The 19977-nt window shown below is 31.9% G+C and overlaps 3 protein-coding genes across 3 annotated transcripts; all 3 read right to left on the reverse strand.

The window, feature by feature from the left end:
• Window positions 1-805: 805 nt before the first annotated feature.
• LOC105785831 (uncharacterized) lies at window positions 806-2884 on the reverse strand. The gene has a single exon (XM_012612000.2). It carries the CDS (start codon window positions 2681-2683, stop codon window positions 1028-1030), a length of 1656 nt encoding a protein of 551 aa, XP_012467454.1. The 5' UTR covers window positions 2684-2884; the 3' UTR covers window positions 806-1027.
• Window positions 2885-9477: 6593 nt separating this feature from the next.
• LOC105785824 (uncharacterized) lies at window positions 9478-10955 on the reverse strand. The gene is made up of 3 exons (XM_012611991.2): window positions 10414-10955; window positions 10259-10332; window positions 9478-9901 (listed from the first exon to the last, which is right to left on the reverse strand). The coding sequence occupies exons 1-3, from the start codon at window positions 10693-10695 to the stop codon at window positions 9814-9816; spliced, it is 444 nt and encodes a 147-aa protein (XP_012467445.1). The 5' UTR covers window positions 10696-10955; the 3' UTR covers window positions 9478-9813.
• A 3763-nt stretch (window positions 10956-14718) lies between these two features.
• LOC105785813 (uncharacterized) lies at window positions 14719-16982 on the reverse strand. Its single transcript, XM_012611982.2, has 2 exons — window positions 15961-16982; window positions 14719-14899 (listed from the first exon to the last, which is right to left on the reverse strand). Exon 1 carries the CDS (start codon window positions 16823-16825, stop codon window positions 16001-16003), a length of 825 nt encoding a protein of 274 aa, XP_012467436.1. The 5' UTR covers window positions 16826-16982; the 3' UTR covers window positions 14719-14899; window positions 15961-16000.
• Window positions 16983-19977: the final 2995 nt, after the last annotated feature.

Genomic DNA, 19977 nt, shown 5'->3' on the forward strand with positions numbered 1-19977 from the left:
ACTGGCAAATCTACCATTTTTTTTTTTTTGGGGGGGGGGGGGGGGTTAGGCAACTACCTGCCCCTTTGCCTTTACCCCTGCCAATAAGTGTTGGATGTAGTACTAACTACTAAAGCACATGGCACTCCCTGTGAGAGAACTCAAGTTCAAACCTGAAGGTGACATTGTTAGGAAGGGCAGTTATGAACCCTGATAGGATTTAAGGTTTCATGGACGGTAAAACAGACCCAAAGAATATCTTGATCATACCAAAAAAGAAATATCCTTATGGGACCCTCCGGGGTGGTTAAGAAGAGCTGGAAAGATGAAGTGATTGCCTGTTTAGGCAAGGAAATAGTATACAAGTTTGTGGTGGTTGGAGAACAATGACAGTAACTAAACTTGGACCAGAAGCAGCCAACCAGATTCTTCAACTTCAAACACACAATCATATATATCATCATCATCATTGTTTAACTAACTACCAAAATAATCAATGTTATCATTATTATAATCTTTGCTACTTTAGGGAGGTGTTATAGGAACAGCTTAAATAACCCCAAATGGTTCATTGCATACCTAATGCTTAGATTTTGATCATAGAGAGTTAACTTCTGGAACCTGCCCAACTTGAACCCGAAATGACACGAAATCAATAACCCAAACTGAAAAATCCAACAAGCAAAGCTAAAATGATCTGAACGTTGACCTGCATTAGCAGAGGCATTCAAGGTATATGCCTAGCAATGAAAACAAGAACCTAATATGCATGTTCCCTTTAAGAAAATAAGATCATATGGCTATGTAATCATTGAAATTTGGGAAATAAAACTGAAAACCAGACTAATTATGTCACCAAAACTAAAGATTTTGTCTACAAACTACAAACAAAGTTGTTTCTCCATGAACAATTACACTAAACATATAGACCAGCTCTAAAGCAAATAAACAACCAATATGAACAAAAGGGGAAAAAAAACACAACTATGAATTTATGATATACATACAGTTCAATGAGCCCCACTTTGAAGATAATCCCTTCCATTTGCTATGGCCTGGCAAAAACACCCCAAATCTTACCCTTACCAAGACTCTCCAAAAGCTTCTTAGCTCCATCAATGTTCACTTCAACAAGTTTCTGCAAATGCACACAAGCACCAGCAGCAATCATTTGCTTCCTGCATTTCTTAGAATGTAGGAGCTCGGACAAGATCGAAACAGGGTATTTTTTATCTAGATTTTGTATCAAAGGATCTAATAATTGAACAACATTTACTATCCCCCTTTCATCTTTGTGGAAAACCTTTCTGTTACCGACGTATAAGACGAGCTTCGACAATGCCATTGCACCAGCTTCTTTTTCTTCAACAGCTTTGCCATCTAGCATTTTAATTAATGGTGCAATGCATCCACATTCACCCATTTCTTTCCTTGTTTTCAAGGAAAACCCGAGCTCGTAAACAGCTTTAGCTGCTGCAATTCTTACATTTAAACCCCCACAGTTCAAAGCAGATACAAGACGGGCAATGAAACCATCAGCAACTAAAGCTTCTGCAATAGGGGGAAAAGAAGCTAAATGCCTAATGAATTCAATAGCAACTTCAAGACTTTTTGGATTTGGAGATGAATCCAAGAAATTCTTCAAACAATCAATCCCATTTTCCTTAACAATCAAAAGCTTTAACTTAGAATCATTAGAAACCAAGTTACATAAACACCCAATTGAGTTTTCTTGTGCTAAAACAGTCCCTGAAGAAACAAGTCCAATTAAAACAAAAATGGCGTTTTCTTCAATGAAATTCTCTTTAATTTCATTAAAAGAAGCCAAGTTTTTCAAAACCCCAGCAGCAAAAGCTTGTGAACCAGGTGTACCAACTTGACAAATCTCTAAAAGAGATGAAATCCCACCTCTAGAACCAATTGCTCTTGCATTTTCTTTAGAGAAAGTTAAAGCTTGTAAAGCTATACAGGATTTTTCCTTTGAGAAACCACTTCCTGATTCAAGAACTCGAAGGAGATGATTCAAAAGCAATAACCCTTCAGCGATTAACACATGTTTGCTCGATTCCACCATTGATACCCTCGAAATGGCGGCCACCGTCTTTTCCTTCATCTCTAAAGAGCTTGAATCAAGTAACCGTACTAGCACTGGAACCACACCCTGTGCTACAGCTATCATCACGTTTTTATCATCTTCTTGAAGCAAACCCAGAAGAGAATCCATGGCTGAGTTCTTCGACTCGTTTGTCCCAATTTGTAACCGAGTGATCAAATTCCTCGACTCAACTCGTACTGCTTCTTTCTTCGAAGAAGAACTCGATACGGCACCGTCTTGAAGCACTCCACTCCGAATCAAAATCTCACTATCCATAACATGCCGGTTTAATTTCGCTAAAACGGCGTCGAGGTCACTCTGGGTCTTCAACTTTCCCTCGGTCAAACCATCGTTTTGACACTTCCGAGAAAGCGAAACAGCGTCGTTCAAGGTGAGAAAAACGGAATGAATGAGGTCGACGGCAAGGGGATTAGATAACGAAGAAGGGAAATCAGAGAGGTCAACGAGTTGACTCTGGAGACCCAAAAGCTTTGATTTGATCAAACCCCATTTGCCTTTGAAATTGCTGATGTTTTGAATTTGGTCCAAAAGAGAAACCAAAAGAAGCTTCGAAGCGGAAATTGGGTCGTCGTTTTCTGGTTCTTTCATGGCGGCTAAACCCAGTTTTTTCTTCCCTCGCTTTTTTTTCTTTTTCCTGTTTGGAAGAATAGAAAGTTTGTGCAGTGAAAAGAACGAAAAAGGAAAAGCGAGGAGAAAAGAGAGAGAATTTAGGGTTTAGAGTGTAAAGGGGCCTAGAGAGAGAAAAGAGTGATTGGGAAACGATGGAGCAGTAGTAGCCAGCAAGTGAACTGGCTTGGCCTGGAGATATAGTTCGGGAGATGTGAAACGTTGTTGAGTATGACACGCAATTCAGGCGCGTGAATTTCACCGCCAGTTGATTTTATTTAAACCAACTCATATTTATAAAAGACAAACCCAAATTTATAATTAAATTATAATAACTTCTGTTCGAGTTCCTCCAAATAATTGCTCTTACAAAAAAGCTATTAACTAAGCACTTAAACAATAGATAAACTCTCTCTAAATACATCAAAAGAGAAATATTTTCAAATTGCAAGCCTCATGCTTGGATCGTGATTCTACAAAATTTGCTGCCAACATAAAGATAACACTCTCAAGTCTTTTAAATGTGTTACTTCAGATAAATATCTTATGTTTTTTGTTGATGATACGATCACAAAGAGAAACATAATTTACTCCGCAACCACATTCTTGATAAATTTAAATATTTTTAATTTTAATTTTAGCATGATATTATAGTGAAATTTCAAAAAATATTAATAATTAATTAAATTAATGCATACTATCAACTCGAATAAAATATTAATTTATATATAAAGCTATTTTACAAATAAATATTAATATTTTTTATTTATTTTGCATATTCCGTGGATCGAAAATGATTATAAAATAAGTAAAACATTATATAATATTAAGGGTAAACTATACAAATGGTCACCTAACTATGTCTGTATTCCTATTTTAGTCACCCAACTTTAAAAATATTCAATTTAGGCACTAACGTTTGAATTTGTTATTGTTTTAGTCACTCGCCGTTAATTTGATAACGAAAAACCCTTTTTCTAACCGGTGTAATAACACATTTAGTTCTCAATACTTACTTATTATATCAACTTGATACTAATTCTAAATAATTCAATAAATTTGACCCTTCACATTTACAAGTTATATCAATTTTATCTTCAAACTTTCAAACCAAAGCTTTCATCTTTTAAAATAGAGGCATTCCACATCTATTTCTGTTTTATTTATGCTTGGAATTATCCAATTCGATACATAACCCTTTTGTTTATATTTTTAAGAAGTTAGTGTTAGAAATTAACTAAACACCATTAAAAATAATATAAAAATACAAATTTTAAAAATATAGTATGTATAATAAAATTATATAAATAATTTAATATTTGTAAAAAATATTTTTTCACTTTGACTATCATAATTTTAGTTTTTAATTAATTTGGTAAATGATTTAACACTAAATCAAATTATTAGTGATACAAATTGCTTATTGTATATGTGACAAAACAGTACAACACTAATCACAGATGGACCCAACCAAAGAACCAAATGAGGATTCAGGACAGTCATTAGGAGAAGTCATAGAATAAAACGATAGTTACAATATTTCTATGCATATTTAGTTTAGTTGTTTTTCACAAAAACAAATAGAACACATAATAATCTATTAATCGGTTTATAAAATTAAAACAATCACTATCAATGTAACAAAAGAAAATTCAATTAATTTTCATTTTTTTCTTGTGAAAAATACATGTTCATAATTTTTTCTTATACGTTATTGATTGAATAAATTGGATTTTCAAATCCATGTTTTTAACTCTAGATTTAATTTCCAATTTTAAGGACCAACTTCGAGAATTATTTCTACGCACCTTAAAAGGAAATATCATACTTTTAACAATAAGAGTAAACCTAAAGTGTTTTTTTTAAGGTTTTATTTTCCATTTTCTTTAGCCAACATTCTATCAAAAAGGGTTATAAAATATTATTATTTAGAAGAAAACTAATAAAAAATATGAAATAAAGTTTCAAGTTAAACTTATTGGTACCTAATTGGCTCGGAAAATGGCTCATTAGTTAAGAGAATTTTTTTTGGAGGGTTCAAATTTATAGATGTGGAATGCCTCTGTTTTAAAAGCTGAAAGCTTTGATTAGAAAGTTTGAGAATAAAATTGATAGTATTTGTAAATGTGATGGGTTAAATTTATTAAATTATTTAGAATTAAGATCAAAAGGATAGAACAAGCAAGTATTGAGGACTAAATGTGTTATTATAATAGTTAGAAAAAACTTTTGTTATCAATTTAACGATGGGTGACCAAAATAAGAACAATTCAAATATTAATGCCTAAATTGAAAATTTTTAAAGTTGAGTTCCAAAATATAAGAATGCGGAATAGTTAGGTTACCATTTGTATAGTTTACCCTAACAATAAAGTGCATCAAACTTTATATTTAATTTATAATAAACTTTATTAACCATTTGGGTAAACTATAGCTAAGGTCATTAAACTATTAGTAACTTTAAGTTTTAGTCATTTAACTTCAAAATGTTACAAAACGATCATTGAACTGTTCAAAAATTTTCATTTAAGTCACTGAACTATTTGAAAGTCCTTTTTATTTAAGTCATTGGGCTATTAAGTTTTTCTTTTAAAAAAGTCTAACTAGCAAGTTACAAGCGATGATTCGACAATCGGTATAATGGATCAATATCAATTGACGAATAGAAGAACATACTTTATATCCAAGTCGATTTGACAGTTAGTGTTAAAGATCAAATAAGAAAATTGTTTAGATTTTGGTTTGCAAGTTCATGATATTCAAAGTTATTCCATTAAAAAAACTGAATTGTAAAAGATAAAGGGAAATAGATCATTCGATTGGTGCAAGCGTTACTAACAAAGAAGGTCATACAACAACGATTTTAACAACTCATTGATTTAAATGAAAAAAATTGAACAATTCATGACAAATTTTGTAACTTTTTGAAGTTGAGTGACCAAGTAGTAAAATGACCATAAGTGCAATTTACCCTAATTAATATAGATAGGCAAAATCAAGGACGTAAGCTGGAGTGTGACACACGCGCTATAAAACGGAGGTAATAAAAGGGTGACGATTGTGCGATGATCGGAAACTGAGCCGAAAACAGAGAAAAACAGTCAGAGTCAGAGCAATAAAATAGGGCTGTGATACAAAGTTATAAGCTTAGAATGAGGTGGGATCCAGCGAATCCCTCCTTTCCAATAATTACTTCATTTCTTAAAGGTTAAATTATTCCATTAGTCTCTGTACTTTACAAAATTTACGAATTTAGTCTTATTTCTTATAATTTAATCAATTTTAGTCTTTGTACTTTCGAATTTTGAAATTTTAGTCTTAACCCAAACAACACCAGTTAAATTTGTTCGTTTAATTTCAATTACTAGTCCAATGCTATGCATATAATTGTAGATTTAGCCCATATTCTTCAATTGGATCATTCTAAGTCTATATTTTTTTCAAAATTTGAAAATTCAATTTTGATGCAAATGATAATCGTCAATCAATTAACTGGATTTTTAGTGAGTAATAAGCGAAAATAACAAGCTAACATGGCATTACATAGATGATAATGTTTGTCGATCAAATTTCGAAAATATCAAAATTCAATGAATTTGAGATTTAATCTTTGGTGAGGATTGGAATTTAAATTTTGAAAAGTATAAAGATTAAAAACCAAATTAAGGTAAAATATTATATCTACAACTTTTGTAAAGTACAAGGACTAATAACAAAATTTAACCTTTTAAAATGATTTATTGATTTTTTTAAAAATTATTCCGTACATATATTTTAATTTTAGGAAAAGAGTGTATATATTTATTAGTTTAGATACATTTTCAAAGTAAAAAAAAAAACATGTCAATGTTTCAATTTTTAAAAAATATTTTTTTGATATATTTTATGGTTTATGTTCTGAATTTGTGGTTGTTACTTGTCTCTCTCAACAATGTTGTCTTTAAGGTTCGAACTTACGTCTCTCACTGAAAACGCAATATACATTACTGTTGCATCCAACACTTGTTGGTGTAAAATTAAAATATTTTATTTCAATGTATTAAATATTTATTCTTTAAAAAAAACTATAATTATCAATATCAAATTGGAATAATCCAATTTTTATTGTTTAATGATGGGTTAAATCACTTTTTGGGTTGAACTTGACAACTTTTCTCATATTGAGGTCTAAATTTTTTTTTGGTTCAAGTTAGACCCTAAGTTTAGCAATTATTTCACGTTATGAATTGAACTTTTTTTGTTCAAGTTAGTCCTTAAAAATCCTAAAGCTCAGGCCCCGATATTGGAACAATTGTCAAGTTGATGCCAAATACGGGAACAACTGCCAAGTTTAAAGACTTAGGCAAAAAAAAAAGTTGAAGCTCAAATATGGAAATAATTGCCTAGTTTAGACTCCAATGTAGAAATAATTGTCAAGTTTAATGTCTAACTTGGAAAAAGAAATTGAAGCCCCAACATGAAAAAAAAATATTAAATTCGGGACTTAAATGGTGATTTAACCTTTAATGATAAAGGATATGGATAGTTATGGAAGAACAATAATCGACCTTTTCATTAATTACTGGTTTCTTAGTTTTGTAGTTACGAGAATGAATTTTGCTAATTAAAGTAATGTTTTTAGCATTGAATTTTATAGTTAGAGACTTAATTTCATGATGTCACTAACCTTTTATCTGCTTAGAATATTCATTTTATATTAAAAAATATTATGCATTTGATATTCATTTTATAATTATAATTATAATTTCTAAAACTTAAAAATATATTTAAAAATTAAAAGCATCTAATTTTTTAAAAGAATATAAATAATTTTCAAAAAATTTCAAAATAATAAAAAAGAAAATCTAAAATTAAAATCAAAATCTCTATTTTATATATTTTCAACATCACTCACATTGATTTGTAAACATTATAAATAAAAGGATAAACTACACCAAAGGTTATTAAGCTATTAGTAACTTTACATTTTAGTCACTAAAAAAAGTTATAAAATGATCACTGAATTACTCAAAAGTTTTTATTTAAGTCACTAGGCTATTAAGTTTTTCTTTAAAGTCTGGCTAGCGTTCTAAGTAATGATTCAACATTTGGAACGATGGATTAGTACCCATTAACGAGTAGAAGAACATATCTTAGATCCAAGTTAATTTGACGGTTAATGTAGAAGATCAGAGAAGAAAATTGTTTGACTTTTGGTTCGAAAAAGAGAAGGGGAAGAAGAGATTTTGATACAACATTGATTTTAACAACTTAATAAAAGCATTCAAATAATTTAATGACCATGTTGTAATTTTTTAAAGTTTAGTGACTAAAACATAAACTTACAATTATTTTAATTGATATAAAGGAAATGAGCAAAAAGCTTCCATACATTGGAAATATAACCCAAAGAAAACAAAAGAAATGAAAGAAAGTGGTATAAAGTATAAACCCATGACAAAAAGTCAAGTCAAGAATAAAACACTGGACGGAATGCCACCATCAGAGATACAAGGCATGTGCGGGGCGTCGAAGCCAGCCACAAGGATAGATAACACCAACTGGTGCATTGTAACCGTTATTGACTTGAAACTCACTCTTAAAGTTTTAAATTACTTTTTATCAAATGTAAAGAAAAAAAGAGTCACCTTAAACCTAATAAAACACAGTTCATTAAGGGAGGAGCCAAAGAAAAAACCTTTGGCCACATTGTTATTTTAAGCAGTTCACTTTTCGAAAAAAGAGAATGAGAGTGGTGAAGGATGAGGTAAAAGATGAGTGGTGGAGAAGAGGAGGAAGGGGTAGGAAAATGGAAAGAAAGGGGGAGAAGATTGGAGGAGACGAGGAGGGAAAAGGAACAAGAGAGAAGAGGGGCGGGTGGGTGGAGAAGACCATTTTTGCACGAATAGCGTATAAAAATTAGCACAAAAGCTTATATTCAATTTAACCTCAAAATGATGTCCATGTAAGAAAAATTGGTTTAGAAAACAAGTTTGCCTGTTGTTAAACGCAAACAACAAATGCACACGTCTAGTGAGATCTATGGCAGTGAACAGTAGATTGGCACCGCTGAGAGCTGCATTTCCATACATGATGAGATGTTAACCTTGTAAATGTTTTGCTTTGGGCATTGGTAAGTTTGTTTAAAGTCTGATCAAAGCACCGGGTTTCAGTATTAACAACTTTTTTGGTGCATATGAGAACTAGCTTTTGTTATGCAAATTGTTGTTGAGGTGTTCTTTGATTCAATTGTCAAATAGCCGCAAGGCAAGCGCATGAGAAACGGATGGATCCGAACATGGACTAATATAGTGTGGATGATGCAGCAATGGGGTTCAGGATTGAATGCCCAAATCCACCCATTTATAAAATACATGCATTTAAAAGAGTTTTTGTAAGAAACGGCAGCTCAAAATCCTCCACCTCCCTTGTTTTTAAATGTGCTGTCACATAATACGAATTGGTTTACTTTAGAAGGCTTCTTGATTGAGTTCAATAAGGTGGCCGAGGTAACGCAGAAGGCTGAGGTCCTGAACAAGCAGATGGATGCTCGCTCTTATTGCTTTCAGAATCAAAGTGGATAGTTGGTCCAGTGACTTTGACTCATCTTGCCTCCGATGTTGCGGCATCAACTGCCACACTGGCCGTGGTGCTAGAGCAAGTGGCAGTAAGTAATGAGTACTCAAGCATTGATTTGAACTAGAATTAAAGCTGGTGAGTTAAATTTTGGGAATACCCCTTTGTTGCTGATTTGCAGAAAGATCAGATGGAATGATTCAGATGAAGATAAAGAAAGATGAGAAAGGCAAATTAACTTGTCATTTTAGCATAGAAACCAGTTGCAGCTAAGAAATACAAGAAACACAGACCACGAAAGCAATCTTAACCAACCAAGATTTTCCATACAAGTGCACACTTATGTAACTCCATAAAAATGTACTAGCAAGATCAGATCATCATTTTTGCGGTTATTTGCCATCATTCTAGATGGCTTCATTTGTAAACAAAACTTTCTAACCTATTTCTATGACTGAATCCGTCTACGCTTGCCCAGCAACATTGTCATGATATCCCAACAATGTTTTCTCATAATAAATGAAAAAGCTTCTTATTTTTAGTCCACCTACAACAACTTAACCGGATGAATCATCTCGTTCATTGTTGTGCCCACGATCTCCACTGCAACAGAAGAAGTGTGGTAACTTAACACGACCGCAACTCCTGCAATTAAGGCAATCAATGGATTGTAATTACCCATTTTTTTATTTGCTTTCAAGGAAGGTCATGAAGGGCACATGTTCTATATCCAATTCCATCATCTCTTTGTGCAGCCTTACATTATCATTTAGTTTTGTCCAGTCGTAGCTATTATTATGCATGCATACGGCATACCTATGGATTTGGATCCCAATGCTCTAATAATCACTGCTTTCCTATTCCTGTTCCTATTAAGGATTTATTTGAACATTTTATAAACATGGTGAACATCTACTGCTAATCAATCATTTGTACAACAACTAAACTACGTTTATTACTAATTCAAGCAATTTCCAAATTGATATATTAAAAAACACTTACTTGCATCGTATAATAACCGGAACCGGTTTCAAAGCCTTTGGTCCGTTTCTTATGCCTCTCTTATGCCGACTCACCTACAAAACATAGGGAAAAAACCTATAAAATATGAACATTTCCATTCGAAACCATCTTTTTATTTTAAAAAACATCCTTACCTTTTTCTTTGGGACAGCCATGAGCTCCATGGATCCTCCTCCCAAGGGAAAACTAGGGAAACCGAACCCGAACCCAAACCCAAACCCAATGTTGCTGTTATTATTGCTTTCTGGGGTTTGATCAGACTCGGGGAAAACCAACGATTGTGATGGTGGGGGATGACCGATTGGAGCTCCCAAGGGTGGAGGGAGCGCTGAAGCATGAATCCATCTCCTCAGACCTAAAAAAGAACCGTAGTCGGTGGCGGCGGAATGTTTTAGCATCGCTAGTCTCGACGCCATTTTCGGATTGGACAGTGGCAGTGACCTTCGTTCCCCGGACTCGGTAATTTGGGTGCAGTACCTGTGCCGATACGATCCGACAAGAGATACGGGTCAGATCCGGAAAACACTAGCGGACACGTTGGTGGGTGAGAACTGATAAGAGAAGAGAAGGAAAAAAAACTGATTTGCAGAGATGAAAGAGCAAAGAGGGACGATGGTAGGCGGAAGATGATGATAAAAATTAGGGTTATTAATTCCACTTCCTTTAGTGGGTATAATTGCAATCCTCAATTTTTATATTTTCCCTCAATTTAATGTTAATTATAATTGTAGCCAATAAATAGAGGGATTCGAGTATGTTAAAGCGTATTATCTATTGTGTAAAAGAAAACACACAATAGAATCTATAATAATATTATTCAAAAATATTATATATAAAATAAAAATATATATTTTAACAAAATTAGATAAAATAAGAAGAAATTGTTTTTAAACCTTCCAAAATTTCTCCCAATATATTTTTGTACTAAAATATTTAATGTCCATTTTTTTAAAAAGTGATTAAGAGAAAATTCTGTGATATATTTTATTTTATTTGTTAAAAATGAATATCGAGTTGATTTCACAAGCCTCTCTAATATTAGTTTTGAATATTCTTCAAATGTATAAAACTTGATTTGAAGATATTACAAATTTGGTTTTAAAACACTGAAGAAGCATTTAATGATTTAACTTTTTTTGTTTGATTTTTGGTTTGTTATTGATTCTATTGAATGATTTTTTTTATTTTTCGTACATATTAGTTCGTAACAATATTTTGAGATTTTATTTTTCTAGAAATTTTAAATAGAATTCTCTATTTTCTAAATAATTTTGAGTTTTTAAATCATTTTATACAAAATCAAGGTCAATTTGATAGAAAATATAAAAATTGAGGACTATTATTGTTATTATGCAAACTAAAAAAGAGATACTTAATAGTATAAAAGATTATTTCAAAAACATAAGTGATTAAATTATATTTTTTAAATTAAGTGGCGAAAACGAAAACTTAACCATAGTCTGTTGACTAATAGTGTAGGTTACCCTATTTATGTTTTAGAGGAGAGAGAATAAGATATGCATTGTCCTTAAACCCTGACCTAGGAGACCGATTAAGGAAGGGGAACTAATTCCATATATCGATTAATGTCTTTATTTTTTCATTTAAAAATATTTGTCACTCTTTTTAACTTTTTTGGTTAGAGATGTTGATGTGATTGTTATAAAAAAGAGATTAAATTAATTGTTTTTAATGTTATAATAATAAATCGGTTGATATTATGAAAAGATAAAAATTCCAACAACTTATTTAATTGATTTTAATGTTTTGAGAATGGGGTAAACAAATACAATTTGATAAAATTCTAATGAAATATTTTAGTTTCTATCATTTTCACTTTAATCTTGACATCCAAATCAAGACTTCAAGAAGAAAGTGTAAACATGATTTGGTGAAGATAGCTAGTCGTTAAGGATTTAATTAATGCTTTAATAACTAAAATTGAAAGCGCGTGATGAAATTGCCAAAATAAATGGAATGAGCAACTAAGTAGATTACCTTCTATCATCAGTACTTTAGATATTAAATATAATATAGCGATGCATTTGATCAGTTGGTTATCTTTAAAATAAATTATACTCCATATCATTCAACTTGTAAGTTTATAAATTATTCGAAATTATCATTTAAATCACTAGATTATTATGTTATTAATGAATATTTGATGATAGTTTACCCACTATTCTTCATACAACCAGAGTCACTCAACTATTAGTAAGTTTACGCTTTAGTCACTCAATTTTTTAAAAAATACAAAATTATCATTGAACTACTCAAAAGATTTAAAGTTTTAGGGACCTACTTCATTCTTGTATTCTATTAAATAGTGACCTCATCATCGTCGAGTCTTTTTCCCCGATAAAGAAACACGTTGAACAAGAGCTTTTTTCTCTCCTCTAACTTTATGGTTTAATTTTCCTTGAAATGGCATGAAGCCCTAACAAAGAAAGCTTTTCAATCTCCGTCCACCATCATCAGATGATCGCCTAATTTTTATATGTTCCTCTTCTCAGTGAGATTTTCTCCTTAACCTTTTAAGTTGAGCTTTGCCGCCTGGAACTCACCAACTAACTCCTGACTAAATCTGGTACATTTGAATCTCTTTTTTTTTAAAAAAAATATTTAATTATTTTTTCTCTGATTTTATTTCACCCTTTTGCTTCTATAGGTCCTTTTTGGGGCTTGCAAAAATAGGAATTTTTTTTTTCTTTTTGGCTATATATATTTGTTTACTTTAATTGTGGTTGTTATGATATTTAATTGTTGGTACAAGGTAAAGGTGTGAATAGCTTAATTGTGATTTTTCTTTCTCATGATTCTAGCCTAAGGAGAAATGGATTGGGTAGAGGTGAAGCATGAGATTAAAAGTGACTTCAACCATTACTGATACTATTTGGATTATCAAGTTAGGGAGTAATGAATTAAAAATTTGAATAACTAAAGTGTAAAATTTTGAATTTATTAATAGTTTGGTGACTAATTTATAACTACTTTTTTTTTAAAATTAAGTGACTAGATTGTAAACTTACTAATAGTAGTTACCAAATTGTAAATTTAGTTATCCCTCGTCTAGCGACTAACATCCATTATTAACTTAATGATAACTTTTGAATAATTTACATTAATCTTAGCTTACCCTAATTTTTAATAAGATTATATAATCCCAATATTTTAATAAAATGTATCAATTCCCAACTTAACATAGCCCAACAAATCAAGTCAATATCTAGCAGTATTTCGCATTCAACTCAACTAAGCCATGAAAATGTGTAAATCAAAGAAATCGGCTAAAAAAACGAAAATAACAATTATAATAAAAATATAAAAAAAATCCATAAAACTAAATAGTTTTACATCCTTTCATATTTTTATATGACTAATATTTTAACAATCCAATTGTTGACCTTTTAACCTCCTCTCTCCTTTGTTCGGTCGGAAATCCAAACCTACTCCGCTCATTGGCTCCGACTGGTAATTGGGTAAAAACATAGTTATACTGCTTTGTCATGCCAAGCCAAGTCAAGCTAGGAACCAGTTTTTAACACAGTCCTCACCAAGATGTAAAATCTATAGGCAAATTTCCTGTCAGCATATAATCCATATTCATTGTTGTTTTCTGTTTTCGACTTATGCTACCTACACTCTTATAGTTTCTTAATATACACATGTCCTGCACATATTTCAGCATTATCATGGGACTATACATGATGGGCATTTAACCTTGAATCTGTATAACATAGTATTCTTCAAAAATGCTAGCACCATTTATCTTTGCATCTCATCCCAATTCAGTATGAACAATTGGCTATAAAGAAGATATGAAAGATCCCAAAAGTAATATATAACACCCAAAGTTACTAATCTATTAGTATTTAGCAACTTTAGGTCTTCATCACTTAGCTTCAAAAAGTTACAAAATGGTCACCAAACTATTTGAAAGTTTTAATTTAAGTCATTAAACTGTTAAAATTGTTATTATATGGCATTCTTTGTTTCTTTGTTTGCACTTTCTACACCAATCGAAAGCTCTTCTTTCGTTTCTTTTCTATCTGTCAGATTGACTCGGATCTAAGGCATGCTCTTCTACTTGTCAATGAGTACTGATCCACAATATCGATCGTCAAATTGTCACTTGGAGTTCGCCAGCCGGATTTAAAAAAAAGCTTAACAATCCAGTAACTAAAATAAAAACTTTTGAATAGTTCAATGATAATTTTTGTAACTTATTGAAGTTGAGTAATCAAAATATAAATATACTAATAGTTTAATGACCTTAGGTATAGTTTATCCATATAAGAAACAAAAAAATGCATTCATGCATATGCCCCTAAAACAAATCCACTAAAACTGGCTTTGGCAAAGGGACTTGGGATTGAAGATGAACTACCCTAGGTGGAAGAAGCTGCTCCACCTAGTGTTTGGCATGATATTATGATATGTTGTGTTAAACTTTTCCTAGTTTTCAATAGCAATTAAATAGATTTCTCTTGAATAAAGGTCAACCAAATTAGCTATATATTTGACAAATTTGTTTCTAGAGGGAACAAATATAGAAACTTCAACAACCGTAGCAAAGAAACATTTATTGCGCCATTGCTTCATTCCAAAGCTATTAACCTTCTGCATGAATACGTCACAATAATCACAATGCATGTTGTCAAGGCTACAAGGTGCATTTCTATCTAGTAGCAACTTGGTAAAAGTATCATGAAAATCCTTGTCTAAGAATTAGATTACATTTTGCTCCTTCTACTAAAAAAAAGGCAAATTAATCCCTTTACATACGATCAAAGAGTAAATTAGTTTTTTCTGTTAAATTTTTTATTCATTTGTACTGTTAAAAACTGAAGTGATTGACAAAATAATCAACAACAGGCATGTGGCGTGCCACATGTACCACATGCTGATGTATATTGACCAACTTTAAACAGTAAAAATGAATGGATTTTTTACCAAAATAATTATTTTATTCTTTGGTCTAATATATAGGGATTAATTTGCCACAAAACGCAATTCAATTCTTAATACAAGAAACTCCTGATACTTTTAGTTAAGTGCATCAAATGCGCCTTCCCTAAAATGGTCTAGCCTTCACAACACAAATAACTAGTCTCATAGCTTAAAGAACTAACAATATAGCATCTAATTGTAAAACATATATTCCTTTCAATGAGAAAACAATAGGAATATGATTTGAAAATACTTTAATTTTAGTCAAGCACTTTTCTTTAACCAAAATATAAGCTAATATTATCTTATCTCACTTTCTTTTTTTCTATCGAAATTCTCAACAATAGTTAGCATTAACTTAACAAAAGAGCACCTTAAAAATCTAACCAAAAACCCAGTAAAGCTACCATACAAACCCGCTCTATTCTTAAAAATGAGTAAATTAATTCCTGTATATTTGATTAAAGAGTAAATTAGTCTCTTCTAGTAAAATTTTCATCAATATTTATTGTTAAAAATTGGTGCCACAAAGACCAATTTTTTACCATAGAATTGGACAATTTACTCTTTGATATAATGTATAGGAATTAATTTGCTATGAGTGAAAACGTCAAAATACAATCAGACTCCGTCAATGATACTTTTACAAAAAAAACCCTAATGATTCTCCTACTTCACTACACCAAATGTTAATGTAAACAGAGAAAGAGCTAATACAAGCTTAAACTTACATTGCAATGGCGGATAAATATCTCCATCACTGCAAAAACGTTATGAAAACCCTTTACTAAGCTTCTGAATAGCACAAAACATTTTCCTTCTAGAACCAACTGCATTTATTCCCATATCTTTCAAATCTTCCAATGTTAACAATGGCAAAACCTCATCATCAACTTCATGGATCTCGAAAAGTGGAGCGTACCTTCCTAAACCCAAATTATTTAGCCATATTCGAACCCCATCTTCATGCACTGGTCTCCTTCTGTGGATACCCAAATTATCCAAACAATGAATTGGACTCTGTTCTTTAATGGGACTCTCTGAATTCTCCATATCGAAACCATCGTTATCTTCACCACCACTGTATTTATCTTCCGTGTTGTTTTCGCCGTTGATATTAGCGTTTCCGCCGCTAGAATTGTCGAATTTAGGAACCCAATTGGATCTGATCCGTTTAATAGCGGGTCCCCGTTTCTTGATATCTTTAACCCTCCAGCTACCAATTGTGACGCCGTCTAAATTATTATTGTTTTCTTTAGCTTCTCTCTCGTCATCGAAGGTGTCGTTGTTGGTGGTGTCAGCGGCGGCGAGATTGGGAACAGTGCGTGTTTTTGACGATTTAGAATTCAAACCGCCGACTGAGGTGTTTAACGAATGGTGGGGTTGGTTTTTCCATTGCTTAGAAGCGGCAGATACGGCGGAGGAAGCGGTGGGTCTTCGTGTGTGAGAATCATAGGATTGGTCGCCACCGATGTCGCCTAATCGAACGCTGGGACGTCTTTGGCGTTTGGATCCAACGGTGTCGGATGAAACGACGGCCACGGAGGGTGGTACGACGCCGTTTAGCTGGTCATCGGATTGCTGTATATCAGCCATAAGTGGGGGGTTTGGCGGGGCAATGGGTGGGAAAGAGAAACTGAAATACAAGTGAAGTGGGGAGACACTGTGGAAGTGATGTTTGGGTGAGTAGCACGTGTTCTCATTTCCTACAAAGGGAGACGACTCTCTGAGTCAGCCCCGTGTTGTTTTTTATTTTCCTTCTCCCTTGCCCTCGATCCTTTTGGACGCATTTTTATTATTATTTAATTATGATAATTTTTAATTTAGTTATTAATATCTTAAATATAATTTTTTTTGATTATTTATATTTTTGGTTGTTTTTATTTTAGTCACTCTTCATTTAATTGTTAATGAAAGTAATGATGTGATCTTTTCTAACCGTATAATAACACATTTATTCATCAATACTTATATATTCTATCAAGTTGATCCTAATTCTAAATAATTCAATAAATTTAAACATCTACATTTACAAATTTTATCAATTTGATCTTCAAACATATATAATTAAATTTATTTAATTATATACCATTATGAAAACTACATATATGAAACCTTTATCCAATGACATTGTCATATGTGTGTTACCTCATAAGATATCATTGACCCTTTTAGGTTAAGTTTGTCACCTAATCCGATCCATTTTATCTGATGATCAACATTATATCTTTTGCAATGAAAATGATCATCACTTACAAGCAATAATGATTAGTCATTCATCGTAAACAAATAACCTATGGTCACGCTCCATTTTCATAATTCATACAATACCAGTGAGGATGTCACTCTTTTTTTTTTGAGTTATGATTCCACTACTATGAGTGAGATCATGTCATGCACAAGTCATTTGCTCAGTATACCAACTTTTGACCCACTACCATGAGAGCATAGGCTTTCAATATATCAAAATGTATCATTTATACACACATGACGGTTCACTTACATTGGATTAAGGTAACTTGCACAATGAATGTCATAAGTGAATAAAACCATAAATAGCCCTAGGATAAATTCATCTTGGATCTAGTCCAAACAATCACAACTATATTTTTATTTTTAAGAGTCCAATTACTTTCGATAGCCAAGATGGGCATTTTCCCAATTGTACTTATAGATCACATAATAATTTTATTTAAAATTAAATCATTTTCTCTATAAGATTCTATATACCATGGATAATTTAGATTACTTACTAATAATAGTTATCTTCTCACATTATAATTGTCTAGATAATCAACTTACTATTAGTTAAACCTTAGATAACCAATGAGCTATTATTTTCTTATGCATTTTACTTTTTATATAAAAACCATTGCGAACAATCATATAAAAATTAATCAAAAGAACGTGTGTTAATTTCATTTATTCAATCAATTTGGAAAAAAAATATATAAGCAATCATGACGAAATTAATAGCATAAATCCTAATATTAGCAATAGCTTGTGCCAGTGTCACGGGCTGCGCAAAGAAACCCGCGACCAAGGCACACTTTGATGTTCCCTTTTGTTCATTGGGGGTCATTCAGCCCGACAGGATTGACCCATTACTTGGAAAAGACTCAAAGCCCATCTACTTGGAACCTGGCTAAATTGTAAACAATATATTTTGTTGGGATGATTATAGTAAATCCTAAAGGATAAATGTAACGCCCGAATCCCGACCTGATCGTCAAGTCTGAGCTACGAAGCATCACATATGTTGCTCAAGCAACTATGTTCACAAACTATCAGTATAATGCAATAAACCATTAAATCCAAGCATGACACGCATTTAATAGTTATCAAGTTTTATATAAGCTAACGAAAACTCAAAAACCAAATCGAAAATGAATAGGGATCAAAATGTAAAGAATTTAACTTGCAGGACTGATGTTGCGACGATGGGGTTCCTTGTCACAATGTGACAAACTGTCTAGCGTCGTCTCGACAACAACTTTATGATGTTGCGCGTCGCGACGTCATTCTGTTTTTGCAAAAAAATCAATTTCAAATCCTGCCATTTCATGCCAATCAAAACCAACAACAAAACAACCTAAAAAATGATCAAATGAACAGTTTTCCTACAAATGTAACTGTTGACACCATTTTTTGGATGGAAAACGGGGTCGACTTGGTTTTTGATGAAAACGGAAAAAAACGGGAGTCGCCACCAATCCTTTTTGATGATGTGTGATTGGGTCACCTCGTAAAAGTGGTTGTTTTTAATAAACGGTTTAATTTTATTAAAACAACGAGTTTGGTCCACGAAATTCAGAAAAACGGGTTCGGGAGTCGGTTACGCACAAGGAAGGATTAGCACCCTCGATACGTCCAGAATTGGTACCTAGTTGGTTACTTAATGTCTTAATGTCAAAAATTGAAAACTTTGAAGAATTTTAAAAATACGATCATTATATTAAAATGTTGAAAATTTCTGAGAAAATGGGACATATTTCATGCTATTCGAGAAAGAGAATCATATCCAGTAAGTTAGGACACAATGTCTCGAATTCCCGATACGCGAATGAAAAATGCTTATTTGAAAGATATTTAACTATCTTGGATTAAAAAAGAGATCGCGACCAGTAAGTTAGGACACGATCTTTTAATCTCGAGATCATTTAAAATTTGAGTTTAAAAAGATTCGTGCATTTAGATTTATCGTGAAAATCAAAACCCAGTAAGTTAGGGTACGACATTCTCAAATCTAAACACGAGATTTTGCTTATTCAAAAATTGTAATTTATGCATTGAAATAAATTAATCTAACATGAAATAATAAAACACGATGTTAATACTCATAACAAGATGATATTGAATACAATAGTGCAAAATAATACGAACAATTGCAACGAAAAAGATAAATACAAAGTATGAATCAATAACACACGAAATAGCAATGTATACAAGCAAATAAAATTAAAGCATTCATTCAAGTCAATAATGAAATGAAATAAATAACTAAATGAATACGAATATAAAAAGTAAAATGATATATGTGTGTACATAAAATTATGAGAATGTAAAAGATATATGTACGTATACATATTTTAAAATTATCAAATATAAAAATATGTGTAATGATGTATATATATGTATATGTGTATGTATAAAAAAATGAAATGTCTAAAATATAAGAGTGTGTGTATACATGTATTCGTGAGAAAAAAAATGGAAAGTATATAGATATACATATATGGATATATAAA

Source organism: Gossypium raimondii, chromosome 7 (assembly GCF_025698545.1).
Source record: "Gossypium raimondii isolate GPD5lz chromosome 7, ASM2569854v1, whole genome shotgun sequence".
NCBI lineage: Eukaryota > Viridiplantae > Streptophyta > Magnoliopsida > Malvales > Malvaceae > Gossypium > Gossypium raimondii.